This window comes from Chiloscyllium punctatum, chromosome 24, assembly GCF_047496795.1.
Source record: "Chiloscyllium punctatum isolate Juve2018m chromosome 24, sChiPun1.3, whole genome shotgun sequence".
Lineage (NCBI taxonomy): Eukaryota > Metazoa > Chordata > Chondrichthyes > Orectolobiformes > Hemiscylliidae > Chiloscyllium > Chiloscyllium punctatum.
Genome location: NC_092762.1, coordinates 89,929,263 through 89,948,718, shown reverse-complemented (window position 1 = coordinate 89,948,718; position 19,456 = coordinate 89,929,263). Strand labels below are relative to the sequence as shown.

The 19,456-nt window shown below is 43.8% G+C and overlaps 1 protein-coding gene across 4 annotated transcripts in view; it reads right to left on the bottom strand.

Moving 5' to 3' along the window:
* mast3b (microtubule associated serine/threonine kinase 3b) overlaps window positions 1-19,456 on the bottom strand; it is a 301,525-nt gene that overhangs the window by 86,378 nt on the left and 195,691 nt on the right. For 3 of the 4 annotated variants that reach the window (XM_072594515.1, XM_072594514.1, XM_072594518.1), the window contains 3 exons: window positions 18,377-18,459; window positions 18,078-18,286; window positions 14,148-14,286 (listed from right to left, as the gene is read on the bottom strand). In XM_072594515.1, coding sequence (XP_072450616.1) covers window positions 14,148-14,286; window positions 18,078-18,286; window positions 18,377-18,459 — 431 coding nt within the window. The remainder of the gene's footprint in view (window positions 1-14,147; window positions 14,287-18,077; window positions 18,287-18,376; window positions 18,460-19,456) is intronic. The other variant, XM_072594517.1, reaches the window with a different exon arrangement.

The following is a 19,456-nucleotide window of genomic DNA, read 5'->3' as shown; positions in this document are numbered from 1 at the left end:
AAGAAATGTCTCCTCATTTCTGTTCAAAATTGACCCCCTCTAATTCTAAGGCTGCGCCCATGGGTCCTAGTATCCCTGCCTAATGGAAACAATTTCCCAGCATCCACTATTTCTAAGCCATGCATCATCTTGTAAGTTTCTATTAGATCTCCCCTCAGCCTTTTAAACTCTAATGATACAATCCCAGGATGCTCAGCCAATGATCGTATGTTACGCCTACCCATTCCCGGGATCATGGGTGTGAATCTCCGCTGGATACGCTCCAGTGCCAGTATGTCCTTCCTGGGGTGTGCACAGTATTCTAAATGGGGCCTGACTAGAGCTTTATAAAGTCTCAAAAGCATGTCACTGCTTTTTTTTCCAATCCTCTAGAGATAAATGACAACATTGCATTTGTTTTCTTAATCACGGACTCAACAACTTTCCATAAGACCATAAGATGTAGGATTGGTCCTAACAACTCTACCTAACAATGAACAAAGAAAATTACAGCACAGGAACAAGCCCTTCAGCCCTCCAAGCCTGCATGGATCCAAATCCTCTATCCAAACCCGTCACTTATTTTCTAAGGATCTGATTCCCTCTGCTCCCTGCCCATTCATGTCTCTGTCGAGATATATCTTAAATGACGCTATCATGCCCCCTCTACCACCTCCAGTGGCAATGCATTCCAGGCACCCCTCACCCTCTGTGTGAAGAACTTTCCACACATATCTCCCGTAAACTTATCTCCTCTCACCTTGAACTCGTGACCCCTAGTAATTCAGTCCTCCACTCTAGGAAAAAGCTTCTTGCTATCCACCCTGTCTATACCACTCGTGTTTTTGTAGACCTCTATCAGGTCCCCCCTCAACCTCCATCTTTCTAATGAAAATAATGCTAATGTACTCAACCTCTCTTCATAGCTAGCACCCTCCATACCAGGCAACATCCTGGTGAACCTCCTCTGCATCGTCTCCAAAGCATCCACATCCTTTTGGTAATGTGGCGACCAGAACTGTACGTAGTATTCCAAATGTGGCTGAACCAAAGTCCTATACAACTGTAACATGACCTGCCAACTCTTGTACTCAATACCCCATCCGATGAAGGAAAGCATGCCATATACCTTCTTGACCACTCTATTGACCTGCATTGGCACCTTCAGGGTACAATGGACCTGAACACTCAGATCTCTCTGTACATCAATTTTCCCCACGGCTTTTCCATTTATCGTATGGTTCGCTGTTGAATTGGATCTCCAAAATGCATCACCTTGCATTTGCCCAGATTGAACTCCATCTGTCATTTCTCCACCCAACTCTCCAATCTATCTATATTCTGCTGAATTCTCTGACAATCCCCTTCACTATATGTTACTCCACTTATCATAGTGTCATCTACAAACTTGCTAATCAGACCACCTATATCTTCCTCCAGATCATTTATCACAAACCACAGTGGTCTCAACACAGATCCTTGTGGAACATCACTGGTTACAGTTCTCCATTTGGAGAAACTCCCTTTTGAGAAGCTACTCTCTGTCTCCTGCTACCTAGCCAGTTCTCTATCCATCTCGCTAGTACATTCTCGACCCCATGCAACTTCACTTTCTCCATCAGCCTACCATGAGCAGCCTTACTCAAGTCCATGTATATGACATCTACAGCCCTTTCCTTATCAATCAACTTTGTCACTTGCTCAAAGAATTCTACTAAATTGGTAAGACATGCACAAAACCATGCTGCCTATCATTGAGAAGCCCATTTTCTTCTATAGTTCCTATACCTCAGTATCTGCTCCACCAGTTTCCTTACCACTGATGTCAGGCTCACTAGTCTATAATAACCCAGATTATCCCTGCTATCCTTCTTAAACAAGGGGACAACATTAGCAATTCTCCAGTCCTCCAAGACCTCACCTGTGTTCAAGGATGTTACAAAGATATCTGTTAGGGACCCAGCTATTTCCACTCTCACTTCCCTCAGTAAACTGGGATAGATTCCCACTGGGACCTGGGGACTTGTCCATCTTTTTGCCTTTTAGAGTACCCAACACTTCCTCCCTCCTTATGTTGATTTGACCCAGAGTAATCAAATATCTATTCCTAACCTCAACATCCATTATGTCCCTCTCTTCAGTTAATACCAATGCAAAGTATTCATTAAGAATCTCACCCATTTTCTCTGACTCAACGTGTAACTTTCCTCCTTTGTCCTTGAGTTGGCCAACCCTTTCTGTAGTTACCCTTTTGCTCCTTGTATATGAATAAAAGACTTTGAGATTGTCCTTAACCCTATTTGCTAAAGATATTTCATGAACCCTTTTAGCCCTCTTAATTGCTCTTTTCAGATTGGTCCTGCTTTCCTGATATTCTTCCAAAGCTTTGTCTGTTTTTAGTCGCCTAGACCTTACGTATGCTTCTTTTTTCCTCTTAGCTAATCTTACAATTTCACCTGTCATCCATGGTTCCCTAATCTTGCCATTTCTATCCCTCATTTTCACAGGGACTTGTCTGTCCTGCAATCTAATCAATCTCTATTTAAATACCTCCCAGATATTGAAGGTAAATGTGGATTTACTTCAAACAGCTGCCCCCAATCCACATTCCCCAGCTCTGGCGGAATGTTGGTATAGTTGGCCTTCCCCCAGTTTAACGCTCTTCCTTTAGGACAACTCTTGCCTTTGTCAATGTTTATTCTAAAACTTATGGAATTGTGATCACTATTACCCAAAGTAATCCCCCTACTGAAACTTCAACTATCTGGCTGGGCTCATTCCCCAACACAAGATCCATTATGGTCCCTTCCCGAGTTGCACTATTTACATATTGCTCTATAAAACCCTCCTGGATGCTCCTTATAAATTCTGCTCCATCTAAACCTTTAACATTAAGTGAATCCAAGTCAATGTTGGGAAAATGAAAATCTCCCATGACCGCCACACTGTTGCTCGTACATATTTCCATAATTGTTTATATGTTTGTACTTTTATTTCACGCTCGCTGTTGGGAGGCCTGTAGTACAGTTCCAACATTGTTACCGCACCCTTCCTATTTCTGAGCTCTGCCCATATTGCCTCACTGCTTGAGTCCTCCATAGTGTCCTCCTTCAGCACAGCTGTGATATCCTCTCTCCACCTCTTTTACCTTTCTCTCTATCCTGCCTGAAGCATCTGTATATTTAGTTGCCAATCTTGCCTTTCCATTAACCAAGACTCAGTCATAGCAATACCATCATACTCCCAGGTACTAATCCAAGCCCTAAGTTCATATGCCTTACCTGTTACACTTAGAAACGTCAGCACAGAACAGGCCCTTTGGCCCAGGATGTTGTGCCGAGGATTAATCCTAATGTAAAATATAATAACTTAACCTACACACCCCTCAACTCACTGTTCTCCATGTGTATGTCTAGCAGATGCTTAAATGTCCCTAATGACTCTGCTTCCACCACCACTGCTGGGAACGTATTCCATGCATTCACAACTCTCTGCATAAAGAACCTACCTCTGACGTCTCCTTTATACCTTCCTCCTAATATCTTCAAACTATGACTCCTCGTACAAGTCAATCCTGCCCTGGGGAAAAGTCTCTGGCTATTGACACTATCTATTCCACTCACTATCTTGTATACCTCGATCAGGTCTCCTCTCTTCCTTCTTCTCTCCAGAGAGAAAAGTCCGAGCTTATTCAACCTCTCTTCATAAGGCAAGCCCTCCAGCCCAGGCAGTTTCCTGGTAAACCTTCTTTGCACCCTCTCCAAAGCCTCTGTATCTTTCCTATAGTAGGGCAATCAGAACTGAACACAATATTCCAAGTGTGGTCTCACCAGGGACTTGTAGAGCTGTAGCAAAACCTCATGACTCTTAAACTCGATCCCCCCGTTAATGAAAGCCAAAACACCATATCCTTTCTTAACAACCCTATCCACTTGGGTGGCAACTTTGAGGGATCTATGCACTTGCACACCCAGATCCCTCTGTTCCTCCACACTGCCAAGAATCCTGTCTTTAATCCTTTATTCAGCATTTGAGTTTATTCTTCCTTTGTGGAGAGTGAGAAGGCAAAGATCCTCGCCAGTGGCTTAGCAACCTCATTTCTCGCTTCCCGAAGCAGCCTGGGATAAATTTGGTCTAGCCCTGGGGATTTATCAATCTTAATGTTGGCCAAAATTTCTAGCACATCAACTTCATCAATCTTGATCTGTTCAAGCCTGTATCCCAGCTCCTCAAAGTTCTCATTCACAACAAGGTCCCTTTCCTTGGTGAAAACCGAAGCAAAAAAACTTATTTAGGGCTTCCCCTATCTGCTCAGACTCCACAAACAAGTTCCCTACGCTATCCCTGATCGGCCCAACCTTCTCCCTGATTATTCTCTTATTCCTCACATATGAGTAAAATAGCTTTGGGTTCTACCTAATCCTTCTTGCCAACCCTTTGTCCTGCCCCCTCCTGACTCTCCTCGGTCCATTTCTGAGCTCCTTTCTAGTAAGCCTGTAATTCTCTAAAGCTGTGCTAGACCCTTGCTTCCTCCACCTGATGTAAACTGCCTTCTTCCTTTTGACAAGAAGCTCCTCTGTTCTCATCATCCAAGGTTCCTTAATCTTATCCCTTCTTACCTGTCTCAGAGGAACAAATTTGTGTGTCACTCGCAACAACTGCTCCTTAAATAGTCTCCACATGTCTGCTGTGCCCTTTCTGTGGAACAATTGCTCCCAATCTGTACTTCCCAACTCCTGTCTGATAGTGTCATAATTTCCTTTTCCCCAATTAAATATCTTCCCTCGGTAACTGCTCCTTTCCCTCTCCAAGGCTGTGGTAAATGTGAGGCAGTTGTGATCACTGTCACCAAAGTGTTCTCCCACCGTGAGATCTGACACCTGTCCCGGCTCATTGCTGAGCACCAAATCCAAAATGACCTCTCCCCTCGTTGGCCTGTCTACATACTGAATAAGGAAACCCTCCTGAACACACCTGACAGAAACGGCTCCATCCAAACCATCTGCACTCAGGAGGTTCCAGTCGATATTGGGAAAGTTAAAGTCACCCATAACAACAACCCTGCTACTTCTGCATTTTTCCAGAATCGGCCCACCTATGTGTTCTTCAATCTCCCTACTGCTTTTAGGGGATCTGTAGAAAACCCCCAATGTGGAGGCTATCCCTTTGCTGTTCCTAACTCCCACGCATACTGACTGAGTAGACAGACCTTCCTCAACTACCTTCATCTCTGTAGCTGTGATGCACTCTTTGATTAGCAAAAAATGCACTTCTTGCATTAAAACAAAACCAGTCCCTTTGCGTTCATCATCTGCTGCCTCCCTACTTTTCCCTTTAGTCACGCTGACTTCATTATTTATTTCCCTACAGGGTTTAGTTACTACCTTCTTACTGTCCACTAACATCCTCATTTGGTTCCCATCCCCCTGCCACGTTAGCTTAAACCTTCCCCAACTGCGTTAGCAAAAGCACCCCCGAGGACATTGGTTCCAATCTGGCTCAGGTGCAGAACGTCCAATTTGTAATAGTCCCACCTCCCCCAGAATCAGTCCCAATTCCCCAAAAATCTGAACCCCTCCCTCCTGCACCATCTTTCAAGCCACACATTCACCCTGATTATTCTTGCATTTCTACTCTGACTAGTACGTGGCACTGATAGCAATCCTGAGATTACTACCTCAGGTCCTACTTCTTAACTTGGCCCCTAACTCCCTAAATTCTGCTTGTAGGATATCATCCATTTATTAGCTATATCACTGGTGACTATATGCACCACAACAGCTGGCTGTTCACCTTCCCCCTTCAGAATATGCTGTAGCCGATCTGAGACATCCCTGACCCGTGCACCTGAGAGGCAACATACTATGTTCGGGAGTCTCGTTAAGTCCCCTTAAGAATCTTGCATGTTTTAAAAAGAACATAGAACAGTACAGCACAGTACAGGTCCTATGGCCCTTGATGTTGTGCTGGCCTTTTATCCTACTCTAAGAACAAACTAACTTACATATCCTACATTTTACTATCAATTCTCGTTGGAGTCTTTTTCTTAGGATAGAAATGTCAATTACTAGGGGACATAGCCTTAAGGTAAAAGGGGAAAAGTTTAAAGGAGATGTGAGAGGCAATTGTTTTACACAGAGGGAGGTGAGTGCCTGGGATGCGCTGCCAGAGGAGGTGGTGGAGGTGGGTATAATCGCAACGTTTAAGAAGTATCTTGACACATACCTAGTAGGCAGGGAATAGAGGGATACGCACCACATAGAAGTAAAACATTTTCGTTTAGAACGGCATCATGTCTCGGTGCAGGCTTGGTGGGCCGATGGCCTGTTCCCGTACTGTACCGAATTGTTCTTTACCTTTATTATCTTTTTTAGCCCACTTTGCTGGATTCTGAATTTATCCCAGTCTTGAGGCCTATCACTAACTTTTGCCTTCTTATATGTTTTTTCTTTCAACTTAATAATTTCCTCAACTTCCTTTGTTAGCCCATGGGATCATAAAACATCAGAAGAGAAATTAGGTCATTTGGTCCATCCAGTCTGCTCTACCATTCAATCGTGGCTAATAAGTTTCTCAACCCCTTTCTCCCACTTTTTCCCCTTGACAATGAAGAACCTATCTATCTTGGTCTTAAATATACTCAATGACCTGGCCTCCTCAGCCTTCTGTAGCAATGAATTCCATAGATTTAACACACTAGCTGAAGACACAGAACATAGAACATAGAACATTACAGCGCAGTACACGCCCGTCGGCCCTCAATGTTGTGCCGACCTGTCATACCAATCTGAAGCCCAACTAACCTACACTATTCCATGTACGTCCATATGCTTGTACAATGACGACTTAAATGTACTTAAAGTTGGCAAATCTATTACCGTTGCAGGCAAAGCATTCCATACCCTTACTACTCTCTGAGTAAAGAAACTACCTCTGACATCTGTCCTATATCTATCACCCCTCAATTTAAAGCTATGCCCCCTTGTGCTCGCTGTCACCATTCTTGGAAAAAGGCTCTCCCTGTCCACTCTATCTAACCCTCTGATTATCTTATATGTCTCTATTAAGTCACTTCTCAACCTTCTTCTCTCTAACGAAAATAGCTTCAAGTCCCTCAGCCTTTCCTCGTAAGACCTTCCCTCCATCCCAGGCAGCATCCTAGTAAATCTCCTCTGCACCCTTTCCAAAGCTTCCACATCCTGCTTATAATGCGGTGACCAGGACTGTACACAATACTCCAAGTGTGGCTGTACCAGAGCTTTGTACAGCTGTAGCATAACCTCATGGTTCCGGAACTCGATCCCTATATTAATAAAAGCTAAAACACTGTATGCCTTCTTAACAACCCTGTCAACCTGGGTAGCAACTTTCAAGGATCTGTGTATCTGGACACCAAGATCTCTCTGCTCATCTACACTATCAAGAATCTTACCATTAGCCCAGGACTCTGCATTCCGGTTACACCGACCAAAGTGAATCACCTCACACTTGTCCACATTAAACTCCATTTGCTACCTCTCATCCCAGCTCTGCAGCTTATCTATGTCTCTCTGTAACCCACAACATCCATCGTCACTATCCACAACTCCACCGACCTTAACGGATGCTCCTGGCGATGAAGTGGACACACTTCAAACCAACTTCTTGCTTGCTGGTGCCATCTTGTGTCCCTGAAACTTGATTTCGGACCTCCCTACTCTCAACTTTTTCCATACTCAAACTACAATTTTAATTCCCATCCCCCTGCTGGATTAATTTAAACCCACCCCAATAGTCTTAGCGAATTCCCCCCCCCCTCCCCTCCCTCCCCCCGCCAGGATATTGGTACCCCTCTGGTTCAGATGAAGACCATCCTGCTATTAGAGGTCCCACCTACCCCAGAAAAGAGTCCCAATTATCCCTCCTGCACCATCCCTGTAGCCATGTGTTCAACTCCTCTCTCTCCCTATTCCTTGCCTCACTAGCACGTGGCACGGGCAACAGACCAGAGACAACAACTCTGTTCGTCCTAGCTCTAAGCTTCCATCCTAGCTACCTGAATGTGTGCCTTAAATCCCCATCTCTCTTCCTACCAATGTCATTGATGCCTATGTGGACCATGACTTAGGGCTGCTCCCCTTCCCCCTTAAGGATCCCAAAAACACAATCAGAGACATCACGAACTCTGGCACCTGGGAGGCAACATACCAACTGTGAGTCTCTCTCGTCCCCACAGAACTTCCGATCTGTCCCCCTAACTGTGGAGTCCCCAGTGACTACTGCTCTGCTCCTCTTCCCCCTTTCCTTCTGAGCAGCAGGGACAGACTCTGTACCAGAGCCCTGTGCCCAACTGCTTTCCCCTGGTAAGTCATCCCCCCCAACAGTATCCAAAACGGTATACTTATTGTTGAGGGGAATGGCCACAGGGGATCCCTGCACTGTCTGCCGGTTCCCTTTCCGTCCCCTGACTGTAACTCACTTGCCTTTTTCTTGTATCTGAGAAGTGACTATCTCCCTGTAACTCCTCTCAATAACCCCCTCTGCCTCCCGAATGATCCGAAGTTCATCCAGCTCCAGCTCCAGTTCCCTAACGCAGTTTTCGAGGAGCTGAAGTTGGGTGCACTTCCCACAGACGTAGTCAGCAGGGTCACTAGTGGTGACCCTTACCTCCAACATTCTGCCGGAGGAACATTCAACTGCCCTAACCTCCATTCCCATTATTCTAAATTCCTAAAGAGACTGTTGAAAAAATAAGGAATAATAAAAAACTTGTTACCTTACCAATCTGGCGCACAGGTCATTTTTTTTTGGTTAGAGGAGGAGGATGGGTGGGAGACACTACCCGAGTAGTGTTTCGGGTAACACGACCACACAGATATATGACTTCCCAGAAGTCCTTCACTCCTCCCTTGCACCTCTCGGCAAATGGAGGCCCGACTCTCAAGGTAAGTCCCTTTTAATGCGGGAAAACTCACCCTTCTTGGCAGCCCTCGCTTCACCGCTCCTTCTCTCCTCGCCACTCTGGAGCTGTCCTCTTTATCTCCACTCTAAAGGATCTTCCCTTCACTCTAAGGCTGTCCTCTCAGGTCTAGTCTCTCCTGCCAAAGGAAACACCTTCCCAATGTCCACATTGTCCAGGCTATTCATGTATTCTGTAAGTTTCAATTAGATCTACCACTCATCCTTCTAAACTCCATCGAGTATAGACCCAGAGTCCTCAAACATTCCTCATACATTAAGCCTTTCATTCCTTGGATCATTCTCATAAGTGTCCTCTGGATCTGCTCCAGAGCCAGTACATCCTTCCTTAGGTATGGGGCCCAAAATTGCTCTCTATACTCAAAATGTGGTCTGACCAGAGCTTTATAAAGTCTCAGAAGTACATTCTTGCTTTTATATTTTAGTCCTCTCAAAATAAATGCCAACATTATGTTGTCTTCATAAGTACTGATTGAATCTGCAAGTTTACCTTGAGAGAATCCTGGACTAGAAATCCCAAGTCCTTTGCACTTCAGACTTCTGAATTTTCTCCCCATTTAGAAAATAGTCTACACCTCTATTATTCCAACCAAAGTGCATGACCTCACACTTTCCCACACTGTATTCCACATGCCACTTCTTTGCACACTTTCCTAACCTGTCCAAATCTTTCAGCAGCCTCTTCTTCTTCTTCAAACTACCTATCCCTCCACCTACTTTTGTATCATCTGCAAACTTAGCCAGAATGTCCTCAGTTACTTCATCTAAATCATTATTGTATGAAGTATAAGGTTGTGCTTCCAACACTGACTTTTGTGAAATACCGCTTGTATTGCTGCCCTGAGAAGGAACCTTTTATAGACACTCACTGCTTTCTGCCGGCCAGCCAGATTTCTATCCATGGTAGCACCTTGCCTGATACCATGGGTCCTTATCTTACTGAGGAGCCTCCTGTGTGCCATCTTGTCAAAGACCTTCTGGAAATCCAGATAGATAACATCCATTGGCTCTCCTTGATCTAACCTGCTCATTACCTCCTCAAAGAATTCTAACAAATTTGTCAGGCATGACCTTCCTTGATGAAACCATGCTGACTTCACCCTATTTTACTATGCACATCCATATATTCAGAATGGACTCCAAAATTAATGATCGAGGTCAGACTAATCGCTCTATAATTTCCCACCTTTTGCCTTACTCTCTTCTTCAACAGGGTAATTACATTAGCGATTTTGCAGTCATTTGGGATGCTCCCTGACTCCAGTGATTCCTAAAATATCACCACTAACACCTCCACTATCTATTCAGCGATCAGAATTCTTGGGTATACTCCATCTGGTCTAGGTTATTTATCCACCTTGAGACTTTCAGTTTTTCCAGCACCAACTAATAGAATAGAATCTCTACAGTGTGGAAACAGGCCCTTCGGTCTAACAAGTCCACACCGACCCTCCAAAGAGTAACCAGTCCCTACATTTACCCCGGATCAATACACATAACCTACACATTCCTGAACACTATGGACAATTTAGTAAAGTTAATTCACCTAATCTGCACATCGTTGCATTGCGAGAGGAAACCAGAACACCCCGGAGGAAACCCACACAGACACGAAGAGAATGTGCAAACTCCAGACAGACAGTCGCCCAGGGCTGGAATTGACACGGGTGCCTGAAGCAATGAGGCAGCAGTGCTAACCACTGAGCCACTATGCTACCCTTGATATCATCTTGGTAATAGCCACCATCTTCACCTCTGCCCCCAACTCTCTTGAATGTTTGGGATGTTACTTATGTCTTCCACCTGGAAGACTGACACAAAGTGCTTATTCAGTTCCTCAGCCACATCTTTATTCCCCACTATTACTTCTCCAGCATTATTTTCCAGTGTTCCACTGTTCACTCTTGCCTCTCTTTTGCCCTTTATATATCTAAGGAAACTTTTGCAATCTTCTTTTATTTTACTGGCAAGCTTACCCACATATTTATTCTTATTTCCTTTCCCGTTGTCTTCTGTTGGTCTTTACTGGCTTTCCAATCCTCTGGCTTCTCACTGCCCTTTGTCACATTACATATTTTTTCTTTTGCTGCTGTGCTGTCCCTGACTTCCCTGGTCAGCCATGTTTGCCTCATCCTCCCTTTAGTATGCTTCAACTCCTCCCTCATGCCCCTGTGGTTGCCTTTATTCAGCTGTAATACTGCTATGTCAGTTTCCACCTACTCCCTCTCAAATTGCAGAGTAAATTCTACCATATTATGCCTCCTGAGGATGCCTTTATCTTAATCTCCCTTATCAAGCCTGTCTCATTGCACATCCCTAAATCCAATATTGCCTGTTACCTAGTGAACTGCACTACAAGCTGCTCCAAAATGCCGTTTCATAGACAAAATACAAATGCCTTTTCTTGTGATCCACACCAACCTAATTTTCCCAGTCCATCTACATATTGAAATCCCCCATGACCACTGTAACCTTGCCTTTCTTACACACCTTTTCTATCTCCCAGTGTGTCTTATGCCCCAAATCCTGACTACCGTTTGGAGGCTTGGACATAACTCTCACTACGATATTTTAAACTTTGTGGTTTCTCATCTGTACCCACGCCTATTCTACATCATTTCACCCTACTTCATTTCTCGCTATTGATTTAATTTAATTTCATTTCTTACTAATAAGGCAACCCTATTCCCTTGCCACCTGCCTGTCATTTTGAGAGGATGTTTATCATAGAATATAGAACATATAACAGTACAGCACAGTACAGGCCCTTCTGCCCACGATGTTGTGCCAAATATTTATTTTAATCTAAGATCAACCTAACCCACACACCCCTCAACTTACTGCCATCCTTGTGCTTGTCTAGCAGTCACTTAAATGTCCCTAATGTCTCAGGCTCTACTACCACTGCTGGGAGTGCATTCCACACTCTCATCACTCTCTGCATAAAGAACCTACCTCTGACATCTCCCTTATACCTTCCTCCAATCACCTTAAAATTATGACCCTTCGTGACAGCCATTTCTGCCCTGGAGAAAAGTCTCTGATGATCTACTCTATCTGTAGCTCTCATAATCTATACCTCTATCAAGCTGCCTCTCTTCCTTCTTCTCTCCAGTGTGAAAAGCTCTAGCTCACTCAACCTCTCTTCATAAGACAAGCCCTCCAATCCAGGTATCCTCCTGATAAATCTCCTCTGCATCCCCTCTAATGAGGCGACCAGAACTGAACACAATATTCCAAGTGTGGTCTAACCAGGGTTTTATAAAGCTGCAACAAAACCTCATGGTTTTTTAACTCAATCCCGCTTAATGAAAGCCAAAACACATGTTCCTTCTTAACAACCTTATTAATTTGGGTGGCAACTTTGATCAATGTGCATGGACCCTAAGATCCCTCTGTTCTCCATACTGCCAAGAATCCTGTCTTTAACCCTGTATTCTGTATTCAAATTCAACTTTCCAAAATGAATCACTTGGCATTTATCCAGGATGAATTCCATCTGCCACTTCTCAGCCCAGCTCTGTATCCTGTCAATGTCTTGTTGCAGCCTGCAGTAGCCCTCGACACTATCTACAACACCACCGATCTTTGTGTCTTCAGTAAATCTACTAAACCACCCTTCCACTTCTTCATCCAAGGCATTTATAAAAACTTCAAAGAGCAGAGAACTAAGAACAGATCCCTGCAGGACACCACTGGTCACCGATGTCCAGGCGGAAAACTTTCCATCCACTACCACTCACTGTCTTCTTTTGGCCAGCCAATTCTGTATCCAGACAGCTAAATTTTCCTGTATCCTATACCTCCTAACTTTCTGAATGTGCTTGCTGTGGAAAATCTTATCAAGTCCCTTACTGAAATCCACATACACCACATCCACTGCTCGACCTTCGTCAACTTGTCTCATCACATCCTCAAAGAACTCAGTAAGGCTTGTGAGTCATGATCTGCCCCTCAAAAGGTCATGCTGACTATCTTTAATCAAACTATGTTTTTGTAAGTAGTCATAAATTCTATCTCTCAGAATCCTTTCCAGTATCTTGCTTGCCACAGATGTCAGACTGACTGATCTGTAATTCACAGGGATTTCCCTATTGCCTTTCTTGAACCGAGGAACAACATTCACTTCACTCCAATCATCCAGTAAGGAACAGCATTTGCATCCCTCAAATCATCGTTGGATAGTTAGCTCCCAGTCCTGAACCCTTGCAGATATACCCCTCTGTGATGCACACTGCATCATACCTGTCAATTTCAATCTGTACCACTAGCTTATTTACCTTATTTCACATACTGCGTACATTAGTTGGTTTATCTCTCTTTTAGAATCCTTCCTTCTCACTGGGATGTATGTTTGCTGAGAGTCATGAATTACCTCCTTTATGTCTGCCACTGCTTACATACTGCCGTTTCTGCTAATTTATCTGCTCATTCATCTTAGCTAACACTATCCTTGTTTCACTATAATTCCCTTTCTTTCAGTTAAACAGTTGTTTCTGGTCCAAAGTCCTCACTCTCAAATGGTATACTAAATTCAATGATGTTATGGTCACTACTTCCTCGGGGATCTTTTACTCTGAGGTCATTTATTAAACCTGTCTCATTACCCATTACCTGGTTGGCTCCTTGACATATCGCTCTAGGAACTGTTCCCTACTGCACTCTATGAATTTGTTGTCATGCCTACCCTTTCCAATGTGATTAACCCAATTAACATGAAGATTAAAGTCACTAAAGTTATTGCTCTATTCTTTTTACATGCTCCTATTATTGGTCTTTTTTTAAATAGTCTTTCCTACAGTGTCTGCACTGTTCGGGAACCTGTATACTATTGTTAACAATGTCTTCTTTATCTCTACTGAATGGACTCTATATCATCTGAGCTGAGACTATTTCCCACAACTGTTCTCAATTGAACCCTCTATTAACAGTATTATCCCACCACCTTTTCCATCCTTCCTGTCTTTCTGAAAGGTCAAATATCCCCGAATGTTAAGCTCCCAATTTTGTTCTCCTTGTAACCATGTTTGCGTAATGGCTATGAGTTCACATTCATTACCTCAATTTTTATCCTCAGTTCATTGACCATTTCCATAATGCTTCATGCATTAAGTACAAACCATTTAAGTTTCTTTTATTTAACAAATTTCCTGACATTTTTATGGTTCTTTGGTGCAAGATGATATTTCAAATTCTGTGACGTTCCTTACTTGTCTGGTTTGAGGTCCCGATGCACAATGCCATAGTTATGGAGATATTCTAATGCCAGAACTGTTTCTGCAAAGTACATCCTGGTCATGTCAACTGGCAAGGGACCAATATTCCTCAGGAGATTGGCACAGTCGCCACCTGAACACACACAAAGTGGGAGGGAGAATCAGTCAAACCCAGCATGTATAACCTAATATTCATCATTTCCCCATCAGCAACCTGCCCTGGTCTGAAGCTCTGGAGTTGCTCCCTTGAACCCTTCCATCTTCTTTTCTCTCTCCTCCTTCAAAACCAACCTTTTTAACCAGATGTTGGGCTTCTGTTCTATAATGGAGTCATTGAGCCATAGAGAGTGGAAACAGACCCTTCGGTCCAACTCATCCATTCCAACCAGATATCCTAAATTAGTCTAGCCCCATTTGCCAGCACTTGGTCCATAACCTTCTAAATCCTTCCTGTTCATACACTCATCCAGATGCCTTTTAAGTGTTGGGATTGTACTAGTCTCCACCACTTCCTCTGGTAGCTCATTCCATACATGCACCACCCTGTGTGTGTGAAAATGTTGCCCTTTAGGTCCCTTTTTATTCTTCCCCCTCTCACTTTAACCCCATGCCCTCTAGTTATGGACTCTCTTATCCATGCCCCTCATGATTTTATAAACTTCTAATAAGGAGAAAGTGAGGACTGCAGATGCTGGAGCTCAGTCGAAAATGTAGTGTTGGAAAAGCACAGCAGGTCAGCAGGATTCCTGATGAAGGGCTTATGCCCAAAATATTGATTTTCTTGCTCCTCAGATGCTGCTTGACCTGTTGTGCTTTCCCAGCACAACATTCTTCACTCTAAACCTCTAATAACTTTGCCTCAAATTCTGCCTGCTGCATATTATGTGAATCAGATGTGTAAAAGCTGCAAATACAAATGCAATGGAAAATACAATGGAGTCAGTTCATTTTTTCAGCGCTCAGTCCTCACACAGTCCTGAAAATAGACTGGAAAAGATCCATCTGTACTGTTCATGTTTCACTGAATTGATTGAGATTTTTGAAGAAGTGACAAAGAGGATTGATGAAGGCAGAATGGTGCACATTGTCTATATGGTGTTCAGCAAGGCTTTTGACAAGGTTCTGCACAGTAAATTGGTTGGTAACATTAGAACACATAGAGTACAGGGAGAACTAGCTATTTGGATACAATTTTGGCTCAAAGGTAGGAGACAGAAGGTGGTGGAAGGCTGCTTTACAGACTAGACACCTGTGGCCAGCGGTGTACCACAAGGATTAGTGCTGGGTCCACTGCTTTTTGTCACTTACATAAATGATTTGGATGTGAATATAGGAGGTATAGATAGTAACTGTGCGCATGACACTGAAATTTGTGGTGTAGTGGACAGCGAAGAGAGTTACCTCAGAGTGCAACAGAACCTCGATCAGATGGGCCAATGGATCGAGGTGTGGCAGGTGGAGTTTAATTTAGATAAATGTGAGGTGCTGCATTTTGGAAAGGCAAATCAGGGCAGGACTTATACACTTAATGGTAAGGTCCTGGGGAGTGTTGCCAAACAGAGACCTTGGGATGCAGGGTCATATTTCCCTGGAAGTGGAGTTACAGGTAGACAGGATAGTGAAGAAGGTGTTTGGTATACTTGCCTTTATTCGTCAGTGCATTGAGTACAGGAGTTGGGAGGCCATGTGATGGCTGTGCAGGACATTGGTCAGGCCACTTTTGAAATACTGCATTTAATTCTGGTCTCCCTCCTATAGGAAGGATGTTGTGAAAACTGAAAGGGTTCAGAAAATAATTACAAGGATGTTGCCAGGGTTGGAGGATTTGAGTTACAGAGAGAAGCTGGATAGGCTGGGGCTGTTTTCCCCGGAGCACCGGAGGCTGAGGGGTGATTTTATAGAAGTCTACAAAATCACGAGATGCCTGGATAGGGTGAATAGTCAAGGTCTTTTCCCCAGGGTCAGGGGAATCCAAAACTAGAGGACACAGGTTCAAGGTGAGAGGGAAAAGATTTTTCATGCAGAGGGTGGTGTTTGTATGGAATTACCTGCCAGAGGAAGTGGTGGAGGCTGGTACAATTACAACATTTAAAAGGCATCTGGATGGGTATATGGATAGGAAGGGTTTGGAGGGATATGGGGCGGATGCTGGCGAATGGGACAAGATTAGTTTAGGATATCTGGTCAGCACGGATAAATTGGACCAAAGGGTCTGTTTCTGTACTGTACAGCTCTATGAGTCCAGAGAGGGAGGAATTTATGTGCAGCTTCCACTGGTCTCCCACTGTAACTTAGACATCAGCAGGTATTGTTTAAGCCACAGAGATTGCGGGAATAGTGAAAATCCTCCATCAGTTGCTACAGCCAAATTTTTAAAATGCAGTTTGTCAGAATCTTAATACATGTCCTGCAATAACCTTAGGCCTCAAAGAGTCTGAAAGAAACAGTAATTTTCAGTTACAATCATAAATTCAAAACATCCACTAAGATACATCCTTTGTATTCCCAGCATTCCCCTGCCATGTGACACCACATTGGTGTTTGCAAGTTACACCAAACCAGCTTTTGTTGTTCCATTGAATCGGTGTTACGGTCGATAGAGAGTTAGTAAAGGAGGATAATGGTACTACTCTCCACTCAGTCTTGTACTGGTTAGAGTAAAAATCATAAGCAACTCCCTCCTGAATCAACCATTCCTACTGTCCGTCAGTCTCTCCTTTTATATGTTCAAATAAATCCCCATGACTATCTTTACATTACGCAAAATTAACACACTGTTTCCCAGTTAACCTAGTGTTCTCCAATGAAATCACGCCAGCATTCCTGTGCTTTCATCTACTGCACTGGCATTGCCCTGTTACTCCAAACCAATCCCCGGCAATGGTGCATCCTGTTAATCCATACTGGATTGCCTGGTTCCTCCACATTTCCCACCATTGCTTTTAATGCGACGAGCCTGTGACTGTATTTAATACACAGGGCCCATTATTGTACAGATTCATTCCAGTTTTCAGCTCATTCAAAACCTTAACATGGGGGGGTGTGGCCAGGAGCAGTATGTATGTGGGAATATATATGCATCAATTACTGAAGGCAGCAGAACATGGCAAGAGAATGATTATTAAACAGTGCAGGATGCTGAACTTTCTTAAAAGGGACATTAATGAGAAGAGCAGGGCGGTTTGGATCAATTTGTATAAGACACGAGCTCAGTTTCAGCTGGGGTATTGCATTCATTTCTGGGCAACACAGATAGAAAGGATGAGATGAAATTGGAGAGAACGTACAGAAAGTTCACCATGATGATTTTGGAGATGAGGAACTTCAGTTGAAGATAAATTGAAGTTGGAACAGTTTTCCTTGAAGAATAGTGGGAGGATAGCTGATCAAGGTATTGATAATCATGACAGCTGAGAGGATAGATGGTGTGGGGAAATGTTTCTATTGGCAGAAGGATTGGGAAGAGAAGGCATAAAGTAATTCGCAAAAGAAAAAAATAGTGAAATGAAAATAAACATAAAGTGGTTAGGCTGTGGAATACCCTGTCTGAGAGTGTGGTAACGGGAGGTTTAATTGAAGCTTTCAGACAGGAATTACAAGCTTTTTTGAAAACAAAGAAAATGGCATTAAATCAACTGCTCACTTGGATAGCCAACACTTTCTTTCTTTCTCCACTGTTAATAAACCTGTGATTTTGAAATTGAGTACAGGAGTGTTGGGTCTGTTCATAATCCCAGTGCTGTGGCCAATGAGCTTCAATAACATTGAAAGTCCACAACAAAATAGACAATTCATGATGAGTATCACTCCAATGTCCAGTTATATTCCCAGACATGAGATCACAATAACGGCAAATGACTTGAGAGCTGGAGCCGATCCACCAGCCACTTGGGCTCTTTGCTGTTTGCAATTCTCAATCCTTACCTTCTACATATTCCATCACCATGCAGAGGTGGCGCCTGGTCTCAAAGGAACAATACATACTGACAACAAATGGATTCTCAGCGAATGTCAGGATGTCACGCTCGACAAACATCTGCTGGATTTGATTTCTCAGGATCAGGTTGTGTTTGTTAACCTTCTTCATAGCAAATCGTTGCCTTGTTTCTATGTGCCGGACAAGATACACTGCTCTGGGAACACAGACAGCTGGTTAAAATGGTTCCTTTATTCCACCTCACTGCAACTTTTCAATGGAAACGATTTCAAATGAATTGACCTACCCATATGCTCCATTACTGATCAATTTAATTGTCTCAAAATCATTCTCACCAGGTTTTGGACGTGGAATTGATGCTGCTCGACTCTAGTAAAACAATATTCATTGCATAAGAAATGATGATTCTGTCCTTATCAGAGCTTGAGCAATTCAGCAAACTAGAACTGAAGAGAATTCGTACTGCCACAAAACCAGTGCCTTCTGTCTGCAATTCACTGTCCTCTCTTTTTCTCTTACCCCTCACCCTGTCCTGTTGCCCCTCATCTCATATTGTTGTCTTTCCAGACCTCAGGATATTGCAAAGAATGTACCTGTGCTGATCAAAAGGAAATGTAGCCGTGGCTAAAATGTAGGATATATTAGCTAAGCACCATATACTCCCACACCAAGGAATCTGAGCAATCAGCAGATAATGCTGCAAATGCTTTGGTGAAAAATTAATACTGACCCAGAGAATGGGGATCTTAAAAGCTTTTTCCATAGGTGCCAAAGGATCAGTACTGACTCTCCGACAATGCAGCACTCCCTTACTACTGACTCTCTGACAGTGCAGCACTCCCTCAGTACTGACTCTCAGACAATGCAGCACTCCCTCAGTACTGACTCTCCGACAGTGCAGCACTCCCTCAGTACTGACCCTCCGACAATGCAGCACTCCCTCAGTACTGACTCTCCGACAGTGCAGCACTCCCTCAGTACTGACTCTCCGACAGTGCAGCACTCCCGCAGTACTGACCCTCTGACAATGTGGCACTCCCTTACTACTGACTCTCCGACAGTGCAGCACTCCCTCAGTACTAACTCTCCGACAGTGCAGCACTCCCTCAGTACTAACTCTCCGACAGTGCAGCACTCCCTCAGTACTGACTCTCCGACAGTGCAGCACTCCCGCAGTACTGACCCTCTGACAGTGTGGCACTCCCTTACTACTGACTCTCCGACAGTGCAGCACTCCCTCAGTACTAACTCTCCGACAGTGCAGCACTCCCTCAGTACTAACTCTCCGACAGTGCAGCACTCCCTCAGTACTGACTCTCCGATAGTGCAGCACTCCCTCAGTACTGACTCTCCAACAAAGCAGCAC